This window comes from Topomyia yanbarensis, chromosome 3, assembly GCF_030247195.1.
Source record: "Topomyia yanbarensis strain Yona2022 chromosome 3, ASM3024719v1, whole genome shotgun sequence".
NCBI classification, from domain to species: Eukaryota; Metazoa; Arthropoda; class Insecta; order Diptera; family Culicidae; genus Topomyia; species Topomyia yanbarensis.
Genome location: NC_080672.1, coordinates 301020467 through 301048329, shown reverse-complemented (window position 1 = coordinate 301048329; position 27863 = coordinate 301020467). Strand labels below are relative to the sequence as shown.

At 38.7% G+C, this 27863-nt stretch overlaps 1 protein-coding gene across 10 annotated transcripts in view; it reads right to left on the bottom strand.

The window, feature by feature from the left end:
• The window catches only part of LOC131688439 (protein alan shepard), a 592207-nt gene that overhangs the window by 480670 nt on the left and 83674 nt on the right, over positions 1-27863 (bottom strand). Inside the window, exon 1 of one of the 10 annotated variants that reach the window (XM_058972676.1) lies at positions 17446-17950. The exons of the other annotated variants lie outside the window; for them this stretch is intronic. Coding sequence (XP_058828659.1) covers positions 17446-17490 — 45 coding nt within the window. The 5' untranslated portion in view covers positions 17491-17950. Of the gene's footprint in view, positions 1-17445; positions 17951-27863 lie in introns of those variants that run through there. 10 annotated transcript variants of the gene reach the window in all.

Genomic DNA, 27863 nt, shown 5'->3' with positions numbered 1-27863 from the left:
ATAGAAATCTACTAACGTGTCGCCAAACAAAGGCCTTTCCACATCAACCGTACCGTGAGACTTTGAAAAATCTACTACATTTTTGGAAACATCACTGCGACATAGTTGCCAGAACTTTAACCGCAAATTTAATTGCAAACTCAATTACCACATGGCAACAATTCAGCACGCTGAGTCATTCCCATGTGATCTTTGTAAATCCGACTACCGAAGCTCATATCATCTGATATGCAACTGCCAGCAGTGCGGCAATTATCCAACGCGGTGAAGAGCTTTAGGCTTTCTCGCAGGCGATTTGAACTACTTATTAGTTTAACTTACCTGCTGTTTGTTTTGTGCTGCTATTTGTCCCCCTTCCAATTCTACTTCCTCCCTCCGCCTTCTCCTTTCCTTCCGATGACGGAAATAATTAGAAGACACGACAAAGCGCAAATCCCCGACTACGTACGGGGAACGTGTCATTTGAGCCAATATGTTCTGATTCCTGATTGCATACCTCTATGCTCGCAGATCTTCGAAAATAATATATCGATAACCCTCCTGTTGGCACTTCCGAAGACAAATTCACCCAGACTAACACGTGAATAATACGATTCTGTAGCCAAATGTACGAGGTGCGGTATCATCTCCCAAAAATACCCTATCGGTATACATTGGAGTTTTCTGATAACAAATCTTTGTTGATAAATGACAAAATATTTTTTTAAATGCACCGATTATTTATGGCCAATTAGTATTCACAAATGGAAACCCTCGACCTCCAAGGCATACTAACCATAGAAGAAAATGATTTTTAATCCCTCTGCAATTCCTTTGAGTAGAGAACCCCTGTCAGGTCAAAATGTTTCTGACACTCTTTGGTGTGGTAAAGTTTTTGCCTATTGCCACTTTACGTAACCAACCTTTTGAATGTCAACAAGATGAAGCGCCTCTTCTTGGTAGCCCAAAGTGCCTTTATTCGACGCTTCGTTCGAGTTCACCTGACACTGTCTGCGGCACGTGAAAAGCGAATGAAAAAAAGAAATATGAAAATCTCGTTACCACGAGGTAGCTTCTCCTCCCACACTGCAATGGAGGAGAGACGGTACGCCGCCGCGCCGCTTTGACAAGATGAACCATAATTTCTTATTTATGCTTGTATTTAGGTTAATTGACATTCCTACCGCATGATTGAACAAGTACGCTATCGTGCCGATGAGCAGCAGTATGCGGCGAAGACAGTAGATAAACATAATAAATATTAATAAGGTTACTGATCTTTGCATAAAAATCAAAGACATATTTAATTATACGATTAATCTAGTGATTCAATGTAACGTAGGTAACTGCGGCTGATTTGCCATTTTAGAGAAAATATAATATGGTAATAGTAACTTAATTTTAAATTGTAGATTTTGACATTTTCCCAAAACCGTTCAATTCAGTCAAAATTAACCCTAAGAAACAATCCGCCGAAACAAATGCTTTCATTTAAATCACCTGAAATGATAAACACCAAAAGTTTCTCAACCAACGAGATGAAAAATGGCACACCACGAAATAAATTCCCTCGCTGTTCTCATCGGAAGCGAAGGTAATTTCTACACCGCACCATTTTCCATCAAAGTTCGCTTACCTTTCTCAGGAGAAGAAGGGAAAGAAGGAAGGAAACTGCTGACACATCCGGATTAGCGCTTTTGGTAACAAATTGCATCAACATCGCCGTGGCAGAAGCTCTTTCGGCATGACGCGCCGAGAGCTGTTCTTCCACAGCGTTACAATGCAGGTGGGGTGGGGGTATGTAGAGGTACATAGGTCTGTACCTATCTATGCTGTTGTACGCCACGTTTCACGGTAAATGACCCGTGTTACGAGCTTTCCGCACATCGTATATGTGTACTACACGTTTCCACGAACTGAGATAATCGTGTAGAGTCGTTTTTCCAAGTGTTGCCACGCTTGTCGCGCTCAAAGAAATAATTGTTTTACACGCACTTTTGCATTTGAAGTGTCATCTGACTGTGTTGAGGGTCCAGTGGGATGCATCGTACTGTTTGAGGTAGTGCACATTATAAGAGAGCAAAATGGCAAATAACAAAACGTCATTGGATGGAGGCAGATTGTAGGTATTTACTCTGAGTTAAAAAAAACACTTGCTTAAACTGGAAGTAAAGTGCATCAAGATTACGTGTGGCATCTACAGTATATTTAGTATATTCGGCTACACTTTTATGTGCATTTATACCAGCCGTACTTTTCGAATATTTGTAAAATTTTATTGTAGCAGGAACTTCATGAAAGTACCAGCGATCGCGCATGGAGTTGATTTACGGTCAGTTGGTTTTTGCTGAGTAGCACACGATGCTGCAATTCCCGGAACAGGTTTTCGGAAGGCTATTCTAGGAGGATACCGGCCGAGCTTCTAAAAGTCGGGAGTGACGGGCTGTATGAAGCAATCCACTGCGTGATTATGAGGGTGGAAAAAGAAATACCTTCAGTAGATGGGTGGCCTCACATAGACTGTCTAACTCGAGTGTAATAACTGAAGAGTGGTGGTAAAATTTGATCCAAAATAATGCATGAAATTTGCTGATTTTTTGAAACATTCAAATTATTTTTTTTCCAAGTTCAATTAGTATGCAACATAGAAAAAAGATTCAGCAAAGCTTCCGAATGGCCGTTTTTTGGGTTTTCTTGATTTTTCACTAGATTGTCCAATATTCTTCGTTTGAACGGAGTTCTGATGAGTTGGGATAGTTTATTCCCTCGGGCACCACATGACATTGTTTTCGTAATGGCGGAGTTCCAAATTAGGCAAATACATCACGGACCAATCGTATTGCTTCATGAAAGCCGACAACCAATTTTCCATGTGAATTTACCGATTGAGTTCCGGTTGCAATAGAAAGACCACTTTTCAAACCACATGTACAGATAGCCTACTAAACCAACTATTTTTAGCTACCTTCGACAGTTTCATATGCTTGACAAACTTGCGACTCCCTCTTGTGGATTTTAAGGCAGCGTACGATTCAATGCACGAAGCGAACTAATGATGTTTAAATCCGCCTTCTGAATTCTCGTTTCTAAGCTGTTTCGTAAGACTCAGAAAAGGGTTCAAATCAATCGTCAAAATATTCGGGCAGACTTTCTTCCGAGGCTAGATAGATTAAAGCAGTGTGATTCAAATTTGTTGTTAAACATAGCGCTCGAATATGCTATATGAAGATCTGATTATCAAAATCACTGGATTCGATCGCACAGTTTCATATGCTTGGAAATGTGTGCCACCTTTCTCTTTTCGGTTGTTGTATAAAACTCTAGGAAGCCCTAAATAAGTCTTCCTTGAAGTAGATTTCCTGGTTCATTACCACGCAATTGAACAATAAATGTTCATGATACCATGGCACACACGACTGGGCGGAATTCCACATAGTTTAGAGGGTTCATTCCTTTCCCAATTATCTGGATAAAACTTAGCTTGGGATCTAATGAACGGCACCACATTTTTTTTTAAACATTTGTGCATCTATTACGGTTGTGATAGAGTCGGAGTTTTTCTGTTACAGCTTCAGATTCCTTGCCAGACCATTAGATTTTCCCCAAAAACAACTTTATATTTCGTGGAAACATCTCCGTGATCCCTGGCAAGATAAAACTCCTGCCGCATCGGATGTATTCGTAAAATTGGGTCAGACTCTGATCATACAGCTTTTACAGTTCGGTAGCTCGATACTCGAAGATACCTTTGCGAGTATATTTAAAGAGTAGTTTCCTTGAAACGTTTCAGCTCTGCACAGATAATATTTGACTATTTTCTGCTTCTTTGCGATTTTCATGTCCAACTATGTCGGGTTTTCATTTCTTTTGTGCAGAATTACTTCTCCGCGTGTTCTTCCATCATGTGGCAATTCGAGAAGACATGAACCTTTTTCTAAATTTTTGCACAGACTTTGTAAACAAGTTTCTGTCAAAAGATTCCAGCACCATTGGACTAGAAGCACCGTACCGGATAAGAAGAATCGTAGTTATCGATTCTAAATTGGGAGAGGTGTAAATAAATTATCTAAGAATATTCAGTGTTTAGTCCGGTCGGGCTAAATGATGTTTTATTGATTTCAAGAAAAACGAATTTTAAGTTTTGATCTCGGTTTATTTTATGTTATCTTTCGAAATTAATTTTTGCCAAAATTCTTCCTTATGGTAATGTTCTCCAAGTACAGCAAAATATAATAGAGCTAAAGAAATCGTAGAACAACATTACTTTCCGTTTCAGCACTTTAATGATCTCGCTAATTCGGCATTCGGGTTGTTCATTATTTCGCAATGCGCAAGCAAAATTTAGATGCGCAGCTCCTCGTGCTTGAGCGCCATTTTGATTACTGAAAAGCAAATGTCAAAATAGCAATAGAGGTATTTTCTGCCAAACAATGAGGGGTGATTAGATTTGTTTAAATACACGATTCATTTTTCTCAGCTTGCTGTTTTTCAATATGGGACTCTTATGCTTTTATGGGCAGTTTATTAATTGATGAATTCGACTATAACGTACTCAAACAGATCCTAATTTCGGCTAAGCAGTCTCTTATGGATAAAAACGAATTATGATTACTCCGACGTTTCGATGCAGGGTTCGCATCATCTTCAGGGGACAAATCTACTCATTCGTTCCTTGTTAAGTGGCTTTTCTAAGCATACTGTCATTACAAAAAGGAGTGGTGGCTGGTACATGGGTGTTCGCTTTGGTCTGGCTTGCTATGGCGGTTCTGAACTCATGCCAGACCACTGCATCGAAACGTCGGAGTAATCATAATTCGTTTTAATCCTTACGAGACTGATTAGCCGAAATTAAGATCTGTTATAGAGAGTTTTGGTTTAAACTGTAAACAAAAGCCACACTCACACGTGTCATAAGTATGTGTATTGATAACATAGTAGCAGAACTCTAACAACGTATGCGTTATTTCTAAATAATATAAATTACGGTAAACAGATGTGCAACGTAAACAAGCAAATAGAGCATTTAGATATTTCCACAAAAAACACATTAAGACTGTGGGCCGAACAACCCTACACATTAAAAACCAGTCGTATACACAAGGGATGACGCAATACGTATGACGTGTCATCATTGTGCATGGAAAATTTATAAAATTATTAAATTTATTTATAAACTTTTGTTCATGTCTCCGGTTTTATTTAATTTTGATCGATGAGATGCATTTTGGAGGAAATTGGAAAAGAAAATTAGAAAAAATAGATTTTTTCTTAAAGTGTTTTCAAATATGCAATATTTCCAGTTTGAATCTAAAACTGCATTTTTCGCGCGATACTTGTATTTTTGTTTCTAAAATTTTAATGCCAAAAATGACATTTTGTACACAAACACATTTAAAACTTCATTTCATAAACATTTCAAACTTCATTTCATGGGTAAAGGTAAATTTCTCATCAGGCAACCACTGAATAATAAACAACTACCGTATCAACCTGGGAAAGCAACTTTTACGGTATTCCATGATCTTTTCAAAACGGTTAAAAATGCTCCGTCAAATAATGAATGCGCAATATCGCTCTCCATCATCATTGAGGAAACCTTCAACAATACTGCACTCGAATTGATTCGGGGTCGGCTGAATCAACGGGGATGAGCGCTGCACTGTCGAATGGAATACTGATATGCTGCGTTACCGGACTTCGTCAGCGTCGTTAATGTGAGAACCACTAAAGGTTGTCCTCAAGAAGGAATGCTGTCACTCCTTCTGTGGACGGCCTGGTAATGGACGGCCTCCCGAGCGAACTAGAAGGTCTAGGGTTCGAAGCACCGGGTTACGCAGATGACATTGTCATTACCGTTAGGGGCTATGATTTGAACTGCTCTAAACGTTGCATAGCGATGGTGTAAATGCGAGAATCTTAGTCTAAATCTTCAAATACCCCTACAATTTGATTTACAAGAAAAAGGAAAGCTAAACTGAAACCTTAATAGAATCACTATCAAATTTTCGTCAGAAGAAAAAATAATTAAATTATTGTGGATTAAGAATGGCGTTTGAAACCAAAAATGATGCACTTGCTTTATACTTTAGTCGTCTGGCCAATAGTTGCATATGTCATGTCTGGAACTAATAAAAGTTTAAAGAGTGGCTTGTTTGGCAATCACAGGGCCAATTAAATTAGTCCCAACGTTTGAAAGTATATTAAACCCTAGCACCATTACATATCCACGTTACAAAGGTTGCAGCACGTAGTTCCTCACGAATACATAATCTTTATCGGTGCTTTCCGGGGTGTTTTACGGTGCAAAATCCTGGAACTTGTCCCGGATTTTGTTACCAATAGTCACATTCACAAATAGTATGTCGATTATGCAGGTCTATGAACTTTCAGTCGAGGTTGTCATACCTGACTGAATTTCATTGAAAAAACAGGGGTCATCCGATTCCGGAAGGCGCCATAAAATATTATACTGGATGCTCGAAAAGAGGCTGTGGTGTATTATACTTACTATAGTTTTCGCGAGGCCCTAGGTTATACATCGTAAGTCTTTCAAGTGTAGTAAATGCAATTAAGACCTGTTCCAGAAATTGTATGCTTAGAAGCTACCTATGGAGCAAGAAGATGTTCTTTTTGTCTGGTAGTCAGGTCAGGTTCCTGTAACTTCGAGTCCAAACTCGTCCATGGTGTCTGAAAATTCTGATGAATCTGGCAAAGAATTACAAGCTCACTTTGATGTGACTGACAGGTCACATTGGAAAGAAAGCCATGGTTTGGTCTTAACTCATCTTAACCCTTTCATGCTCAACTTTTTTCTAGAGCAACCCTGTTTTGATCAAGATGGATGCTTCTCTCGTAATGTTAGAAGCTGCTCAATTTTTATTTTTAGAATCAATGCGACTGTCCAGTTCTCGCTAGAACCAGACTGAAAGCTACGATCTTTGGTAAAAGATCCTAAAATTTTGAGAATATCAGGCTTCTTTGTGTAAGTTTTTAGGATTCCTCAAGTATGTTAAGCGGACCATTTGTGCACTGTCCAATACGCACCTAAGTGATTCGCAATAGGTTAATGTAAAAAGGTAGTGATCTATTTTGCCGTTTCGTGTACTTTACAGTAACACTAAAGAAGGAAGTTGGAATAGAGGAAAGTTTGGGATCTGACAACAATCGTACTATTACCCATACACGAAAGATGTAAAAGAATATCGTTGTTGCCGGATTCCTGCCGGTATTGTTTTGCTAGCAATGGGCACTGTTTCAGCTCTACTCTTTTTTTATTTCGTTTATTTGACACGGCTCATAGCGGTAGCTTAACGGAGCCGTGGATCTTTTATGTATTTACAATATGTAAAAATAAAAATAAAAACAAATATTATTGTTTGTCCGTTGGTACTCGTGCGCGCAACTTTTTATTGCGAGCGGAGACCTTCTTTCGCGGCTCGCCTACTGCGTCATGCAGACCGTTTAATTCTCTCCTGTCCTCCACATCAAGGTCATCATCATTAAAAGTGCCTTGGTGCTCGCGACCAGATGTTCTTTCCTGCTTCTTGCACTTACGGGTGACCAATGCAAATCCGTCGTCATTCTTATTATCTTCATCACCGATGTTACTTACAGTTGTTTCAGGAGTGCTGGATTCAGCTCTACTCTGTTTCAACTCATCTCGGTTTCCCTTACGGTACGAGGTTGTCGGCGAGTTCATTTAGTTCGCTGTGTTTTTTAGGTTGGGAATCGGCGTTTCAGTCTGTTTTTAATAAAGAACTCCGGCACGTTCTCTTCTTCCAACGTTTCGGTCCTTATTGAATCTTACTCAAGGAATCGACATTTTGGAGTTCTCTTATCGGTTAGTTCTTGCTAAACGCATAGCTATAAAGTTCTGCCCAAGTCTCTGGTATCGGGTCATGGAATCACTTGCCGTACGAAAACTGTTGGGGTCAATCGATTTGAATTGGATGGGTGTCACTGTACAACTTAAGATGTCGGTTTACTTCAGTTTATTCATTTTACTAAAGCAGAATCCCCGAACTAAAAAAATCGAATTGCCTAGTCCTAGTCTAAGTTTATAACTGATTCGCTCTAGAATACCAATCCGTTTTTCAATTTTATTTCTTTCGTTTCTCTTAGTCTTAAATTTGTCGAAAATAGCCAACAAAATCGATACAGTAGAACCTTGCGGCCATTGAAACTTTGTAACATACAAGTTGTTAAATATAAACGTTGTTTTGAGCCACTGTGAAGTGCTTCAAATGTGCTTTTCTCATTTCTCCATCATATCCATCACTTTTTAGTACACTTTGCAACTATATACAATGCACTGGCATAGCCAGGGCGGGGGTGTAGGGGTAAACTATGAAGAATTCATTCTTCAGGCTAATTTAGTTTGTTGAAAATATGAATACTCCGTGTATTCAGGATATCGAAATATCTTAGTCTATATGTGGAAGGAACCCTTTAAAACAAGTTATTCTAATATTACTGTATTTTATAAATCTCTTCTGCTGTTAATAAGCAATAAAATTTATATTCTGTCCAAGGCATAAGTTTCTGAAGCTTACGATAAAGCATTATATTGAAGGGAACTGGCAGTCCCAGGCATGAATCTCTAAAGCTTACAAAAAAAGGAATATTGAAGAGAACTGGGTCTAAGAACTTTTGCTAAATATCGTTTTATATCCCGATATGCTGCATACGTGTAGCCTTCATAGATTAAATGATATTACGAATAACTTTGCTGAAGACATCAAGTTACAGTTTTGTGAAGAGTTAATTCCCCATAATTACTTCTAGGAGAATTGATCATTAAAACTATTATATCAAAAGGTGCGCTGTTTATGTTAAAAGTGCACGTTCCCGAAAAGAAACACATTACAGAAATATTCAAAAAAATATCTCACGTTCTTACTTGCTCTAAATTTATGTTATTTTAACTACTAACGAGACCAAATTTATAACACAATATGTTACAAATATTGCGTTCTGTAATAATCTTGTTATTTCATTCTGATCGGGTTCTCTAACCTCATTAAAATATTAAAAAAGAAAATAATCTGTGGAGGTTTGACAGCTGTTTTTAACCTTCCGGCAGTCGCGCTAGTGCACTGAGTGCACGCTGCTCTGAAAATCTAGCGAAATCGTCTTAGAGCAGGGCATATGTTAAGGTTATGTTTCTGAACTTTCAATAATTTATCATACTTACATTAAATTTAGGCAAATTCGAAAAATCAACGATTTTCATCAGCCCTGCGCTACTATATGCGAATAGTGATCTTTGAAAATTAATTGAGAATCTAGTTGAACACCGACCGACAATCTTTTAAGCGTTTCATCATGGATAGAGTATCTTCATAAAATTGGCCTTTTCTTGCTTGTGAATCACAGAGCATTTACAGATAGTGAAGGTCAACAAATTACGAGTGCTCTAATCACAGAAGGTTTCTGCAACTCAGTACAATAAATACGTATATTAAACAATAGTCAGCGCAAATAAGTGTGCAACTTGCCGGAATAACGAAGCAAACGTCACTAATAAACAAGGTAAACAGTAATGGTCCAAGATTGCTCCCTTGTGGCACTCCCGAAAGCTTCGGATTCACTATTCCCCAATTTCCAGGAAACGGTTTATGGCGTATGATTGGTGAAATTGGGCTATCCTCCCAGCCACTCAATTTTGTTAGCAGCAATGATTGATTGACATTATCAAATGCCGCTCCTAGGTTAGTGTATGCGGTATCTAGTTGAGCTCCTTTTTCAATGATTGTATGCAGTGCTGTTCGAATGAGAAATATGATTAAGCTTCGCTAAGGAGGTTTCCCACTAGGATCTTCAACAGTTTCGATCCAGCACAGAGCAAAGATAGATTGCAACATTATGCTAGGTAACTTTAAAAAAAACGGATTTTTCCTAAGATTTAGGAAATTTCCGTGCGAAAGCGAAAACATATGTCGAAGAAAGAAACACAATTGTGCAGTTATTTATGGTTATGGCTGGAATGCTATCCGAACCAGAAAACGACGACTATATTGATATTGAGGAGGTTGGAAATGTTATCAGTACGTGTTTCAAACGTACTGGTTCGACCACCAACAACGACAAAAGCAGGCAAAATCTGGCAGGAAAACGTGTCAGTAATTGATTTTCAGTCCTGAGCCATGCATATCTCTATCACCATGAACAAATCAAACAAAACCGGTGTTATTTTTATTGCGAATTTAAATACATAAGGAATATTTTCGACAAGGTTCTCAAAATAATGGTACATTACGAGCATTCGAACGAAATAATAAATATCCTGATATTTCTCCAGCCTTCCCATTCGCATTGGTTGATAAATATGTAACACCGGAATACACATGTCTCAGCCAATTCATTCTTTTTGCTCATTCGGCTCTTCACGGAGCTATCCGTATTATACGAAGTGATAGTGATGAATGTTTAGATTATTGTTCTCAGGGGGGAAGAGCCTCGATGGAACGAATGGGGGAAAATATCGCCTTTATATATACTGTGGGGGAAGTGTGAAACATACGTTTGGATTTGGGTCATATTAATCTGACTACACTGACATTGAAGCAAGGGATTATCCCACTTTGTTTCTTCTGAGTGGTTCTGATCTCACATCTTTCACGGATTTGTACCTCTTGTAGCAATTTTCAAGAATTTCACACGCTCCCGCAGAAATCTAGTTTTCAATCCTAAAACTTATTCGCAGAAACTAAACACAGCAAAAAATGTAAGGCGGTGCTAACATATAATTAATGTGTCAGCACTCATCAATAATCCTGATTAGAAAAGATACGGTAAACGGGCAACGAACTCTCTAAGATTCAGTTACCGTGACAGTTGTTATCTGACTATCAAATCCCTTTCCATTGATTGACTGTTTTTCCAAAGCACACAAATCACTTATAGGGTTATGAGCCTATTTACGCCATGTTTCTATATTCACCCTACCCATTTGAAGCCGCTGGTTAGAGCAGCGTCTGCCATCTTTGTTCAACGCATTGAGTCAAATGCTAGCGCAACAATAAGGACACTCGATTCGAGTTTGCATTCCGCTCAAACAGGAAAATTTTGCTGTTTTCAACGCATATGTGTTATTATCTTGGTTCTTAACAACGATGCCAATTTGTACGCATTCCATTGATTGTAGGCCGAGTAATTAAGGAATTAGTGAGGCACCCTTCTTAGTATGGTAAAAATAGGCACTTTACCCTACATGTCTTTTATCTAACCAACCCATTATCTCGCTCTTTCTCTCTCTCTCTCTCTCTCTCTCTCTCTTACACACAGACACAACACCGCAACCTGATAAAATGATGAATTAACCTATTTTTGTCAACCTAGAATAACTCCTTATACTCTAATAATAACGCAAAACTATAACAAGCGAATGTTGTACAAAACTTCTTACTAAATACATTTGGTTATGTTATGTTTTGCTTGAAAGGGTTACAAAGTTTTGTCGTTGGGAACAATATCCATTTCTATTAGGTATTCTATAAGTGCATAAGTGTACGAAAATTCCCTCAAAATTTCATCAATATTGGATGACTGCAACTTGAATTACTGTTATCCATAGTTTGCTACTTCCTGACCACTCAAAGATGGTGCGTAACGTTCGATATGTGGAACCTCGATTATCTCGAAATCGTATTTTTTAAAAAGTACCTTTGCGGCGACTACGATATCCCAGGAATTAATTAATCGATCAATTTTCAATTTTGAGTAGTTGTTCCTAATTATAACAGATAATTTTTTAATTAAAATATTTTCATTTTAAACAACCAACCATTTCCATTTCTTCCAAATGGTAAAGTAATTTGGTGCTGCGTATAAAAAATAAGTTGAGCAGTAATGGTTTAAAAATGCGTTCCCATCAGAGTAGTTTGAACTATGCGGTCCAAGCCCGACAAGTCAGCTTTCTCGACGCTCGCACCGATGAGATGAAATAAAACAGTTTACAATTTGACAATAAACTATTAAATTGCCATCATGTTTGGACGCATCATCGATCACTGTAAAGGTGAAGTGAAGGGTCTGTCATTGGGCAAACGCAGACAACAACAGCGACGTCGTTGGCGCTGCTTTGTCTGGTTCAATTGAATTGATGCTGTAGGAGGTCTTAAGACGTGGACGCACTGCTGCACGACTGATGGCGACAAACGGCGATGGCTCAGCGAGTGCTCACCGTACACGGGGTCTATAAATAAAACTGTGCGGAGGAGGTTGGTTGAAGAGAGCTGATATCGCTCAGCGGATGGATCGCTAATAATTTGCGACAAGACGCAGGGAGCGTTTCAATTTGTTTTATGGAATCCGAAAGTTACCTTTTACTTTCTTTAGACAAAAGAGTTATTTTCGTGTTAATTTTGTATGATGGAATAGGGAAGCAAAAATGTATCTGATGGAAAAGAGAATGCATGTGTGGCAAGGTTATTTTAGGCATGAATATTAATAATTCATGACAGATAATTGATAATTATAGCACAATAAACAAAAACAAATATAATCATCGAAATCTGAGATGAAACATTGCACATGCAACACTGGGTACATAATTCAAGATTTTAATTCCATGTTTCTCTACAGTCTCAAGCGTGTTGTCGCGCAACGTGAGATTTGAAACTAAAATAATTTCAAACCGTGATACTTCGTTAGGCTAACAGGTGCAGGTAAACTATAGTGACAATATCAACATTTCCCTGATATTATGGAGAGCTTGAAACTGGTGTCTAATGTTTCGTTAGTTTTAATTTCAATATAGCGTAACATATTAATTAATGATTGCTGAAAATCGACGCTCGTAGGTAGAATCTTGGAATCAAGCACATCGTGAAATTAAAACTTCAGATTTATGTTATAACAGACAGATTTGAATAGTAATAACACATTTAAAATTAAGAAACGATTCCAGCTTACAAAATTTGAAAGATTATTTAATCAAGATATACGAACATTTTGGATAGATGCATTGATGCCAAGAATATCGATAGTATGAAGTGAAATTTTAGTTCCATATTTCGTTGCATCGATATTTGTGGCTGTGTCCCCCACTAGAAAATTGATAATAGTCTATTAACTTTCTCCGGGCAAAAGCAACCTAGAGGCTTGGTGGCAGCCGGCGGCTTGAAGTATCTCAGCCAAGAATTGATCCGCTGGGTTCCTGCTTCCATGGCGTAAGAGGCGAACAGTGAAAAGAGTGGTCCTCAAGCCAAGGTGTTTCCCCGTGCCGAGGACTGGCTGACTGACAGGACTAAAATTTGCCAGTCGCACACGGAGTGTCGTGGGTTCGCTGTAGACGGTTATGAACCAACGTGTTTGTGGCAGCTCAGATATCAATTTGAGAGGCACCGAATCGATGAAATACATAGGTAGTACAAATCTGCATATACTTAATGTAGGAAATCGCCGAACATTTACTCTATCTGCTAGGGAAGAGGTGTTAGATGTAGCTCTCTACTCTGACGGTACTACGCATGAGTTGGCGAACTGACAGAAATGCCCTTCGATCCTCTGAGCGAAGTGGTTGGAAAAGCCTCTGCACAAGTGTCTGAAGTCCCAACGAGACTAGTGGATTAAATAAAAAAATCGAAATACTTTCATGTCAGCTCGATTAAAACTGGTATTGGTTTTTGATACATACTTTCCAGAATGTACGGAGCCATCGTCGACGACTGCCCCTGAGTTCTTTTCAGGTAGTTCTGATTGTTGGGCATTCGAATCGATCAAATGGGCGATTGAAAGTATTGCTCCGTATAAGTCTCCTTGAAAAGATGGAATCATTCCAGTTCTACTTCAAAGAGGATATGAACACTTCAAGCATCTTGCACCAAGATACATTCCATTGGTGTGGCGGGGAATAATTTAAAATTCATTCCCAAAGGTGGCCGTGGGGCTTATGAGAAGACAAGGAGTTTTAGACCGATCAATCTGACCTCTTTCCTTCCAAATCAGTGGAACGTTTAATCGACCTATCTCTACAATCTGGATATTAGCTTGGGCGGGTACCCGCTGCATGCAATGCAGCATGCATCTCACCTGACGAAGTCTACTACTACCCTGTTACAAAATGATGTCTACCACATTGAAGAAGCTTTGTCGCAAAAGCAATCAAGTTTGGGAGTTTTTCTTGGCATTGAAGGTGTGCTTTTGACAACGTGTCTTTTGAATCCATTTTTGAGGCAGCACGAGGTCATGGAGTACCTTCGTATATCACGAACATCCAACACGCAATGCTTTCGCAACCGACATCTGTGTTAATCGTTAAGACAAGTAGAGATAAGGAAACTGAGTGTTCGCGGATTTCATCAAGATGGTGTGCTGTCACAACTTCTATGCAACTTTGTCGCCGATGGATTGTTGACGAAACCTAATGAACTTGGGTTACCCGGATCTGGTTTCGCCTATTATTATCACAAAAAGATCACAGATATGTGCATCAATACACTTTTTGGTTTGATGTAACAAGCCTTATGTGTTGTGTAACAACGATTTTAAAATGAACACTGTAGTTACACTGACGGTTCCTTGTTGGATGGCGGAGCCGGCGCAGGTGTCTATTGTTGTGAAATAAGATTACACCAATTTCATTCGCTTGGTAGATACTGTACCATATTCCAAGCGGGAATCATCGCGATTCTGTGTGGCGCTCAATCGGCGCTTTAACAGAGAATTTCGGATAAATGTTTATATTTGCTCTGACAGTCAGGCTGCACCATACGTACTTAGTTCGGAGATTCGAGATCGTTCCGGTATTACTGGTAATTAATGGGCGGACGAATTGGCTAGAATTGGCGCTCCAACTGACTTCGTTGGCCCAGAACCAGTTCTACCACTGTCGACAAGTTGGATAAAGCACAAGTTTCGCTCTTGGGCTGCATCCGAACATGCCAACCATTGGCGTAGCTTACAAACTTGTGTTCAAACAAAGACTTTTCTGCTAGACGTGACTCCGAAAATGTCAAAGAATTTGCTGCCTTTTTCCAAGCACAATTGCAGTATTCTGGTCAGGGCATTGACTGGATATTGCAAACTGAATTATCACATGGCTACTATTCAGCCTGCTGAGTATTATTCGTATGATCTTTGTAAATCCGATTGTGGAACTTCATACCATTTGATATGTAACTGCCCTGCAGTAATTGCAATTGCGTATCCAAATTTTTGGTTCTCCATACATAGATGTTCCTATGTACAGGGATCTAAAAGTCAAGGAAATGCTATTGTTTCCATCCCGGTGTGGTAAAGACCTATAGACTTTATCAGTAGGTTTCATTAATCCATCGCAAGTACAGAATCCAGGCTATTTATCGTTCTGTGTTGCGATTGCATTGTGTTGTCATTTTCCATTTCCCTACCTTTATTATTTCATCTCCCTTTCTCTGCCCATTAGGATGAGATAAGACCACATGGTACGGCACACATCTCCGAATAACATGGAAAAAGATTAGGGGTTTGCTCAGGAACACAAATGGTGTCTCCGTTTTTTTGGAGCCAGCTTCAATTCGGCGCTAGCTTAGTCTGTCAACTAAGTTAGTGTCGGATTCTGACGACACAAAGTCGAAACGCATTCCATAACTGATTTAGTTATAGACTTTGTACTCTCCACGCGTAAAGATGGTTTTAAACAATTTTCTCCTTAACGGAGAAAAAATAGTTTTTACCAAAATTGTTCTCCACGAAGAAGAAATATAGCATTATGGAAAAGTGCGAATTGAGCCAATGTATTCTGAATCCCGATTCGATCAAACACTAATTCACTCTAGTCTTGTTACCTCCTCCTTTTGAACCCCAAAGTAAAGATATTGATACAGATTAAATTCTAACCCAAGTCGAATAGTTTGGCATCTACACTAATAAGATGGATGAGGGATCATCTACCATATATCTCACTAATTCTCTTACTACGGATGGTCCAAGCAATCATCGTTTCAGTTTCATCTATTCCTAGTAAACCATCAAAAGTTTTTTGTTTAATTGTAGTCGTGAAAAAAAACTCAAATTGCCTATTTTCTGTACAGGAATACTACCTATGCTCGCAAACCAGTCCCATAAAACTAGAAAATTCCATAGAAAATGGGACAAATATGCGATCATGGGCAGATTAGCGTTGTAAAATTTGAATGACTCCTCAATATCTAGAACGATCCAGAAAACCTACTAAAGGAAGGGTATTTCGAAGTGCAAAAAGTAATCCTCCCATTTCATAACGCTCGCAGAATCTGCCCTGATAACACCCATACCGTGCATACTAAAAAACGTGATGATAATTTTGCCATCCCATAGCTTAAAAATAGAGAGAATAGCAGTGTTCGCCCATTTTATCTGCAATGGCGACGATGATGATGATGATGATGTTGCAAAAAATATGATTGGAACACCATACTAAAACCAAACCGGTTCGAAGCCACCATTACAACATTTTTGGAATGCCAATTCAATTTTGCAAGTCGCTACACCGACGACCCGATACAGACGTTAAATGCATTAACGGTACCCTTCGTATCTTGCGCATCGATGACGCACACAGGATCCGGTTTCATCGACGAGCGCGGCGATTGGTGCATCTATAAAAAATAAACGAAAAATAAAATGCATTTATGACGCCATATATGGGACATGTCTGGTCGGGTGGCGCACAGGCTAGGCGCTGGTCTTACAAGCCAGTTATCGTCTGTTGTAAGTCCCGATCAGGATGGATTCTAAGAGTCGATAGTACGGTTATTCTGGTGCTAAAATTGACATGTACGCATATAATTGGCTGCGAGGTTTGTTGAAATAGATGGCCATGTTCTGTTCCGAAATGTAGTACCGAGACATTATTTTATATTATGAGACATGTCTCAACATCCCAGCAGACAGAACTCGATAATAGTTTTTTTTGAATGACTGGAATTATCCTCGCGTGCCGGACCGAAACATGGTAAAATCATCTTTGTGTGTATTGGGGGTAAGGAGATTCCCGTCGCTTAAAAAATTTCAGCTGCTTGGATTCGATCAGCGGAAAGAAGCGACAACCAAGACGCAGCAGCAGCAGCAGCAGAGTACACTGACTTCTCGGTTACTCGTTTTGGATTTCCCGTTTTTATTTTGCAGTCTGCCTTGTACGCCACGCTCGCTGCCTTCGCGTGCACACATTCACACTCCGTGCACATGCTTTCAATCGTCGTCGCCCCCCGGTGTTCTACAACCCGACGAATCATCATTCCTCCAGCGTATATGTATGTATGTATCATAAACGGTGCAAGAAGTTCTTCTCTTCTCTAAGTTCCGCCATCCATTCGTTTCTGTTTATAATTCATGTGTTTCAGCACGTTTTTACGATCCACTCATCCATCCCATCTGCATTACTTTCACCTGCACCTCACCCCATCCAGACACTGGCTTTTGCAATTTGACTGCTCAATAACGGAACTAGACTAATCCGAAACCGGAAGTTATTCTGCGGTTGAAGAAAAAAAACACACTTACCATCATCTTGTAGCTTACTGTTTTGGTGTCCAGATAAACTACCATACCACACTGGAATTGTAGATGGCCGACACTATGGAAACCCCGGAAAATGTTTTTCCTTTAGTTTGTTATTTGTAATTTACACGCGTTACGTTTTCCCCTACTGATCACTTCCTTGTTTGGATGTTTTCACAAGAGATTTTACAGATTCAGACTGCTGCAGAAAACGCACTATATATGGTACTTTACACCTCCAGGGTCACCGGCGAGAAACAGCACCGAAATTCAGCAGATTGTCTGGTCAAAATACTTTACAACACCTTCTGGAATCTACGAATATTCAAAGTGAGCACCTGCAGTAAATGGGATACCTGCGGTAAGTGAAACTCCAGAAACCCCGGTAGACTATCAACAAAAAGCCCTAGTAAGCCAGGTTCTTGGAAAAAATCGCAAATTTTAAACCGAACAATTTAGGCTCAGCACACACGTAAAATTTGGCGAAACTTTTCACTTTGACTTTTCCGATATTGATTATTTTCTACGACACTCACACTGATACGGAGATCACGAACACATCGTCGCAGTTGAATCGAATGAGCGACCGGCCATCATCGAATCACGGAACGATGATGGACGAGGGTGAGTTTGTTTGAGCAAATATTTCAAAATACAGACAAGGCGGTACTGAAATTTGACAATAAATTGACGATATTTTGAAAATAGTTACCTTTGCTGGTTAGACATAACCCCTGAAAACATAATCAGATCATAATAAATTTGAACCCTCATGAGAGCCACTCCCTAACGATTCTCAGAGAGTGTGTACTCATGCGCGAGACAAAAAAGCTCTCTCGAAAAATATGCTCTCCAGAGAGTAACACTCTCTCGCTCTCAAAACCACCACATTCAAAGCATGTGTGCATGTTTTCATGCTATATTTACCGTACGTCTCCCCCCGTGGTGGATGGAGTGCACAAACACCGCGTAGCCTACACCCCTCACTCAAAACTGATGCATCCGTGGGACCGGTCTCCGGAGGAAAAATAACATTCCTCACGAATTGAACCTGTCCGGTTTCAAGTGCACATTGACTCTTTGATACGTGGATGGCTCTCGGACTCCGGAGCTGGAGCTTGTACCACCGCGTTGTATCTAATCCACCGCCATACATGACAGCGACAGCAAGTTCTGAAACCACTCGGGACTCTGTGGTTTTGTACAGACGAACGCGCCGACACTAGGGATCATCATCACCATCACCGCGCGCGCCTGCACACACACGCTCGCTGATGTCGCCGCCGCCTGTGACTTGTCGTGTAGTGCAACCGAACGAGCGACCAGCATAGCAGTGCGGCTTAACGAAGTAACAATGATCCGATTATCACGCATTGCCTGTTTCCCGTTGCGGCTGAAAGTGTGCTGTGCAAAACCGACCATTGCGAAGAAGATCCGATAAAAATGGAACTCATTACTTCTCGAGGGCGCTGAATAGGTGGATCTTGCTAGCAAACATCGCCGCAGTAGCGGTGGTGGTGGTGGTAGTCACCGAGTTAATGGGATTAACGGATCGGAGAACTAAACGGTGTGACCTTGACGATCTGGAGTGAAGCTAGGATGGTGACTGTTGTGGTATTTGACGTGAGGGCGGATGATTTATAGACTGACAAGCGTTTTGTTGAAATTCTGATTATCGCCAATAAATACCTAAATGATTGAAGAAAAAAGTACAGTGAAGACTCGATTTTGTTGGGCTCCTATTTTATTCGGTTTTGAGCCGATTTTTTTTCAGGAAATTTCCTTCAACAGAATTTGACGTTCGCAAAGTATTGAAAAGTCTCGATTTATTGTGATTGGTAGGTTCAAAAATTCCTATTCAGATTCCGATGGTTTGTTTGGGGTTTTAAATGGTTTTTAAACTTTTGATAAATTTGTTGGCATATGGTAGAGTAGAGTGGGGTCAAGTAGGTCAGTTTTGTTAGGCGAGCTCGTGCGATGGTATTTTTGCACTGATTTTGACAAACAAGCACTCGTTGAAAAGGTTATTCATCTGGTAACGCCTAGGCAATAATGATTTTATGCCAGGCCAAATATTTATCAAGCTGAATCCAATAAGGTTTTTTTTTCGATGTTTTTAAAATCTTGGGGTGCGATAGGTTTCGAGGTTAAATAAAACAATGTACACGCCTAGAAAATTAACGGTTCAACTTTTATTTGAAGAATATGAATACAGCAGATTATTTAAAAATTAATTACATAAATAATAAATGAAATCTATTGACGTTAATCAGATAAGAAAATGAGAACGTGACAAATGATCGTGAAAATCATGCAACCATGGAAGGAAATGTTGATAAAACATGTTTTTTTCAGCAGCTGCGTCCAGCTTTCTACTTACAAATGACTTCCTCGGTGTGCTCGTCGTCGCCAGAGTGTGGAATTGAAGCTGTGCAATCTGGCTCACGTGGTTGCCTAGCAGTGCGACGATCACGTTTGTGCTTCGGAGCATTTTTGTGTTCCTTTTCCTTCTCTTTTTCTATCATGTTTTTTTTTCGATTATCTACTTCAACAACACCTTAAATTATTATACACTCAAGTTTTTTTTTGCGCGGTATTTTTTACGCGTTTTTTGCACGGATTTTGAAATTTACGCGGTTTTCATTTACGCGGATTTTGAAATTTACGCGGTTTTCATTTACGCTGATTTTGAAATTTACGCGGTTTTCATCCACGCGGCCTGTATCCACCGCGTAAAAAACCTTAGTGTATTGTCAACTCACGCAAAATATCTGACACGAATTGTTTGTAGAATACACGAATACGAGCGATAATAATGACCTTCGAAAGGAAATACAAGGGTTTGATAACCCAATACATTGGCCTATTAGCAATAACGGAACACGAAACTAGATTCATAAATGCAGACGCGGCGAATCTTCAGTACCCAGTACGCGTAATCATCGACACTGGTTAGATTAAAGTCGTACTGAAACTGATCTTCGATCAACTATTCCTTTAATGGTAGTGTTTGCACGTCTAGATCCGTTCAAATCCTCTCATGCTACTACTATCGGCAGAAGACTGATAGCATTCAGTCGTTCGCCGGTCTAAGGACCAAATGTCATCAATAGACTTAATTAAACTCGTGTGAAGGGCAAGCGGTAGGATACTTGTAAGAACCATGTTATCTCACCGTTTGACGACCGATGACAAATAAAACACATATTTGCTACTTAAAGTTGATTAAAAATGCCTTCAAAGCGAATAATCAAAATTAATCGAATCTTGAAATATAGGCGGTGCAATTCATTTCAAAGCCAATCGTATATGACATACGGAATATAAAATACGTCAAACATGTAACGACTTGATCCATAATTTAGTTCAACGTTTATTAATAATTTATGGCTTTGAAATATGTATCGGTGAACTGAATTCTAGTATTTTAATTATATTGTTTCAGCAGCACATGTTCTGGCTATGTTCGCTATATTTTATTATGAATTGTCCGTAGCGGGGGGAGGGTAGCGTAGTTGGTAAATCGATTAGGGGCCGTACACAAATGACGTAGCTTTTTTCGGCGATTTTTGACCCCTCCCTCCCCCTTCGTAGCATTTGGTTACAAAATTCTAACCTCCCCGTCGTAAATAACGTAGCATTTACCTATCCCCTCCCCCTCGTCCCATGCAAAGCGCCCAGGCAATGAAAAAAAAATTGCAAATGTTTTTCAATTATTTGATTAAATACACGTCCTTTCAAAATGTTTGACGACTTTTATCAACATTTTCATTATAAAGCCGTGTGCTGTCCGGCGGGCTGAAATTTTTTTGCGCTATTTCAGCCAAGAATAGAACCTCTGGGAACTGCTCCCATGTCGTAAGAGGCGACTAACAACATGCTAGGAGTTCCTAGGTCGAGGTATTGCTCCGTACCGAAGACTTAACCTGGACGGACCTTAAGGTTTTCCATATTACTTTTCTGATTCGCTATTCTCGATTGTGTACCAACGTTTTAAGTTTCTTCTGGCGGTAGTATATTAGCCATAAATGACGAAATCTAATTCGACACTAAGTAACAGAATATATTAATATACCGGCACTTCCACGCCAAGGTTCAACTTCCAAAACTTTGGTTTAAAAATCGTTTTTAAAAAAAGGAAACTTTCATGTAGGAAATTTATTGAATTGGCCTAAGATGGAGCTGTCGAATAGCACAAAAAGTTTTTAATGTTGCAAGCGATCTGTAGATGTGTTAAATTAGGTATTTTTTTTATTAAATCTGGAACCGTCTACCGACAAATCTACATTTACGAATACCTCCAAAAGTGACTTCTTGAGGTCTCATGAAGGCCTGACACTAGCTTTATGATACTTTCGCTTTCCTAAACAGTGATAAAAATCTCAACATTCCAGAACTTCACTTTGTCAGAAAATGTTGGGCCATCGGAAGCTAAAACTTCGTAAAATCGTCTTTTCCCCATCTAAGCATGTCTAGGTCGGACAACAAAGAACAGATGATAAAAAAAAATATATCAGCCAAAAACTCTAAATCTAGAGTTTTCAAATTCATCTGCAATTTCATTTATCATTTCTCTTCTGTACTGTATTTGTAATTCGCCCAGAAACCAAAATTTTTCCGATGAACTTCCGCACAATTTAGAAATTGTCATACTGCCTGGTATTCTGATTTTCTTTCTAATTAGAATGAAGATCACGTTAAACAAAATTCTAACAAGCAAGCTAAGTATATTCCGTTCCGAAATAAGATCCGATAAAACGCATTCTGAATTGAGGATTACTCTAGAACGATCATCGATTTTGACCATTTACAAGTAAACGAAAACAAATTTCGGAAAAGTCACGCACACGTACCCAGCCCAAATTCCTACTGTACGAGTACCAATTACAAATCCAGCTCGTACAACCATCATACCATGAAAGAAAACCCTTTCAGAGCCATGACCTTCTCGCAGTGCACTCTCGTTCCGTACAGCTGTCAGATCCGCGCATACGACACATATGGCAGCCCACCCACCCGCAATCATACACCTACCGCCTGTACTAATACTACTATAGACGCGAGCAGATCTCTCACGAGAGAATCTTCTCCTGTTTTGCTCACGCCATCAAATGCCTACGTCTACATATTTTTTTTATTCATCTCCCCATCTCGCTTCACCTACCTTACCACTCCAAAGGGATATTTAAATGCCGGCCGGTTCAATGGAATTCTATGAAAATTGCTTGCTATCTGTGATTCCAATTGGACAACCAAACGCTAGCCTGTGCGCCTTAAATTTACCCGTGTAATACTATGGCGTTCTGGATGGAGATACATGAAAACTACTTACTACATCGTCACATAATTTACCTTTTTCTGAAGACCCCTGCTCTGAACACCCTTCGCCAATGCAATGTACCAACCGATTTCGATAGATCTCTGAAAGTTTTCTCAAATCAAACAGTACCGTTTGTTTATTTACGCATATGTATAAGGGTAGTTGGCATAGTGAATACGATGAGGGACACGATTTAGTTATTAGTTATTTTTACGATAAACGAAACATACCCACAATCAAGATTATTTTGTTCTGTAGGAAGTGCGCTTCCGGTGTCGCAAAACTGGACCGAATTGAATTACAATGACTTGTTCCTAATATAAGTATTATATGGTAATCCATAACCCACCCCCGTCGTACCTTCTCAGTACACACAATAGAACCCTTCCCCTAAAAAAAGACAAATCACCTCAGAGGGAAGGGAATTCCTGAAACCATCCAACATCATCGTATAATCCATGCACGACGCAGGCTACAGTTTCAGCACAACGATGACGTCTTTGATCTGAGCACTAAAACGAACCACCTCGAACCACTACAACGGAATACTGGGTGTGGATTGTTCACTTTAAACTAATCAAAGAAGTACCAATACTGATGTGCACGGTATGCGCCATGGCAGCACCAGACCAGCATACACCAGATTGCATATCGATCGATACCTACTCCATGCTGCTAGTATTGGTAACGAATTTATGCTGGAGCGTGAGCGCTCTCAGGGAAAACCATTTTCCGCTACAATACACGCTCTCTCAGTTTTCCAGCAAGTTGAGCGCTCTCATTTACATATTTGGATTCGCTCGATCGTAGAATAGTGGTGCTACTGGCGGAGTGTTTCTCACAGTGGATGTGGAGTAAGATGGGCATTTCGCGGGAGAAGTAGCAACATATTTCTGCATGTGAAATAAGGTTTGATTTATGGTAGGACGAATTTACATATTTTCGACAAAGTTTCAACAAATCCGTGGGTTCAAGAAAAATCCATTCATTTTCCGAAATATTGCAATTTGATTTATCCCTATTGCCTACATGATTCGTTTAATTTCTATTAAGATATAATATGCTTTCACAGTTAAGTGATTTTGCAGTGGGAATTTTCAAGTCTACTTGTCAGGTAAATAAAGGAACTAGACGAATCTTTAAAAATATTAGAAATTATAAAGAGAGATAATTGAAACCAGACGTTGCATTTATCATTAATATAAGTAATGAGTTGGGATAATCAGCCACTTCGAAAATAAAAACTCACTTTTTTACATGAAAAGTTATTAGTTATTTACGATGAGAAGGAAGATTATCAGTTTATCGATATTCTCGCGCTGTTTGAGGAGACAGAGAATTTTACGACGCAGGAAAAGTTGGACATCAAATAAACTCCTTCTCACGTGAGTAAGTGAGAGTTTCAATGCCCGATTGCAACGATTTTTATCGGGAATTGTTTATAATACCTATTGCTCATTACAATTTCTAATGTTTCTACATTTGCGAGGCTGTGCAACTCGTTTGTGTTAAACCAGGGAGGACGGCTTAAATTTTTTTTTCAGAATGTTGTCCTGAATCCTTTGAAGTGTTTTCTTCCTGCCTACACAAAAACTATCTCAACTTGGAACTACATATACCATTGTTGGACTGAATATTATTTTATAATTTAATAATTTTATAAGATCTTAGAATTCTTTTGTCCAAGAGGGATTTATTTTATTTGTTTGGGTAATCATTGAAAATGTTCAAACGTCGATGCAGTCGATTGCAAATAAATCTAAGGCTTTTACCCGAGGGAGAGATGCTAGTATCTCCCCAGGAAAGTGGCTTTTTACAACCTGCGGGCAGATTTGGAAGATCAGAATGAAAAGTATTAGATTGGACTGAAGCTCAATTCCCGAGCAGAGTCTGACAACAAATTGAAAACTAAACTTGATATTGTGATGTTCGGCAAATGATTACTTAGGTTGTTGTCGTTTTGGTCGTTTTAACGGTTAAAAGATCAAAATGGAGAGCAGCAAAATTGTCCTATGACATCAAACAGAAAACTAATTCTGCTATCAGTGAGAGTAAATTGAAAGCTCATTGAGATGTTGATTTTTTTTTGATAACAAAATACGTATTCACTTTGATGTTTCATCAAAGAAATAAAAACGTTTTTAATCCAGCTAACAGTGTGATGAAACATTTCTTATAACTCTTATCACTCTCTACTGATATTATATCGATTGAGAATATTTAGAACTTTATGTTTCGCGATGTTTTTGATAGCACATGCAGAGAACTAAAAACTGAAATTGTAGCTCTTGATATCACGCTACCTCTGAAGTGCATGCGTGCCTAGTTCAAGCTTTACTTCGATATCGGCTTTTTCCAAAAGATACTTCCCAGTAGTATCTTTGTTTTGAATTATTATCGCTCATCCTAATGCCAAAGAACAAATAAAAAACTCTCGAAACCCGTTAAAGAAAACCATCATTACTAGAATTTTCGTTTCCACGTAACTTTTCGATAACCTTCCGTCACTTGTGTTAGTGCACTGGGTACACGCCGCTCTGAAAATCTAACGAAATCGTCTTAGGGCACCAGCGGGTCTCATTTCGAGCCAGTGGTGGATCCAGGAGGAGGGTCTTGGGGGTCCGGACGCCCCCCCCCCGAATTTTTTTAGCTTCTTGGGAAATTTTGAAAAGGTTTCAATTTTAAATTCATTCTAAGTTCAAAATCATTCCAAACCAGATTCGATAATCAAAACCGATTTTAATTGGACATATTACGTATTGTACAACAGTTCAAAGTCGAAATTTTGGACCCCCTCCGAATTTTTTTCTGGATCCGCTCCTGTTCCGAGCCATTTGCGCGATTTTCGGCGAGTTAAATTTGTAAAGAAACTAACTTCTATTCCATAATTTTCAGTTCACCAATTCTAGAAATCGTGCTAATCGCAAGTCATGAAAAATAAACTGCGTTGTGGAGCGACGGTCACTACCCCATTTACTAAAGCTATTAATAATTTTCAAATACTTTTTAATTTTTACAATCTTATTAGGGAAAGTTGTTTAATAAGCTTTTGTAATATTGTGTAGGAAAAAAAAGCTGAAAATTTCTGAAAAGTTTATTTTATCAATCCGCAACATATAAGCGCTTAAGTATACCAATTAATTTAGGAAGCCCTTTTCACATAAAATATCGCACGAATAGGAATAGGATCACCAAAATGTTGGAAGAAGTCGATAAAATAACCCCTTGAAAACTACCAAAAATTTGTGTAGTTCGATGCAATTGAAAGAAAATATCCTTAGAAAATGGGATGGACCTATTAATGTGGGACACAGTGAATAATAAATACAGTAAAGATCCGTTTTTATTAGGCATTGTGTGTGTTTTAAGCTGACATTGACTAAATCGGGACATATTTCTTTCCTTCCTATAATAAACTGAAGCTGTTAAAATATTCTTCTCTTCCCTTGATCTAGTCCGATAGCTATTTCTGATTATATAATATAAATTTCTCTTAAAGGGGCCTTCTGACGCAAATTTAAAAAAATGATTTTTTTATTTTTGCATATTTGCATCTTTAAGGTAAGAAAAATATGCTCAAGGGTTTACTGAAATTCAGCCTTGTTCGTCTGCTAGAGCACATCAAACATACTAATTAACAAAATCGGGGGCTAATCAAATGGAGTCTTCACTGTATTGTAATAAATAGGCAGTGTTCGAAGAAGTTTCGTGTGGCCGAGTGTAGAACGACTTTGTTTCTACTTCTAGGGTCAGCGGCATAGCTAGAAATTCGGTTTGATAAAAATCGAACTTAATGTCCAAATGGCATAATTCCAAAACCGCATATTTGACGTTTTAAAATTATGGAGAATTAATTTTTCAAAAAATAGTAATAGAGTTCGTTTCTTTAGCGAATCTGTTGAGACTGTCATTTAAAACAACTTTATTTGCAGGAATGAATACTACGTGTAGGGAGTATATCAAGTTTTAAATTGATGTTTCCGAAATGTTCCTTAATCTATTTTTTTATCTTGAACAACAGCTTCACAAACTCAAGTTTTGGATAAAATGTAGAATTTATTGTTTATAAATAGTAGAAGATCAAACACAGTAAAATCATAATAATTTATTTTAAAGGTACAAGTAGCCTAAAATATGTTGATACAATGAACACACGGAGCCTTCATGTCTTCAACAAAGTGGTTTGTGATACCACTCCTCAAAATTTTGCTGAAGACATTAAGTCTAGTTCGAAACTTGTTTGAGGAGTAAATTCTCCATAAATATTTCTTAGAGGATATAACGCCAAAGTTATTTTATCAGATGATGTGCTGTTTAACGTTTGTGAAATGAATCGAAGATACTAAACCTCCGGAATTGGCGGTTAATATAATTAAATAAATTAAAATGATGTAATCTTGACCTTAAATTACTATTTGCGAATATTTATTTTACCTATTCATATAATTGGTAACACAACAAAAATAAAGCTCATCAAAAGTGATCAGGACCTGCTAGAGTCGAACGGAAAACGCCATTTTTCATAAGTTTTACTCTACTTTCGGAAAGTGTTATCCTCGTTATTAATCATATTACGTTTTCGTCTCAACTCTACGCATTTTCAAAATAAAGACATGTTCAGTTCAGCAAATGTTGAATGCTGTGCATTTTTTCGGTGAGCAGTTCCATGTTTCTCTGTTTCCAACTTCGCTTCCTATTAAAAAACCCTAATCCATATTACAGTACATCCATTCAAAAAAGAGCTCAATATGATAGGAAATGTGAGGATTATGATTGATTTCAGAGATTTGGAATGAGTGTCTATTGGAATGTTTTCAGGCAGGTATCTGATATTGATGTGATTAGACAACTGTTAGATCAAGACCAATAGATCAGTTACAGATCAGGATTCCATTCCCACAACTTTTTAAAAGTCCTTATGATGTTTAAAACGACAGGTTTTAAATGTACTGATTTGATAATTATTCTTGTAATATTGAATGAAGTCAGTCAACATCAATGAATTATTCTCATCAATCCAATTATTTTTTTTTTGGGTGGTTGGCGAGGGGTGGGGTTGAATCATGAAGCCTTCCGTGGCTACGCCGTTGCTTGGAGTTAT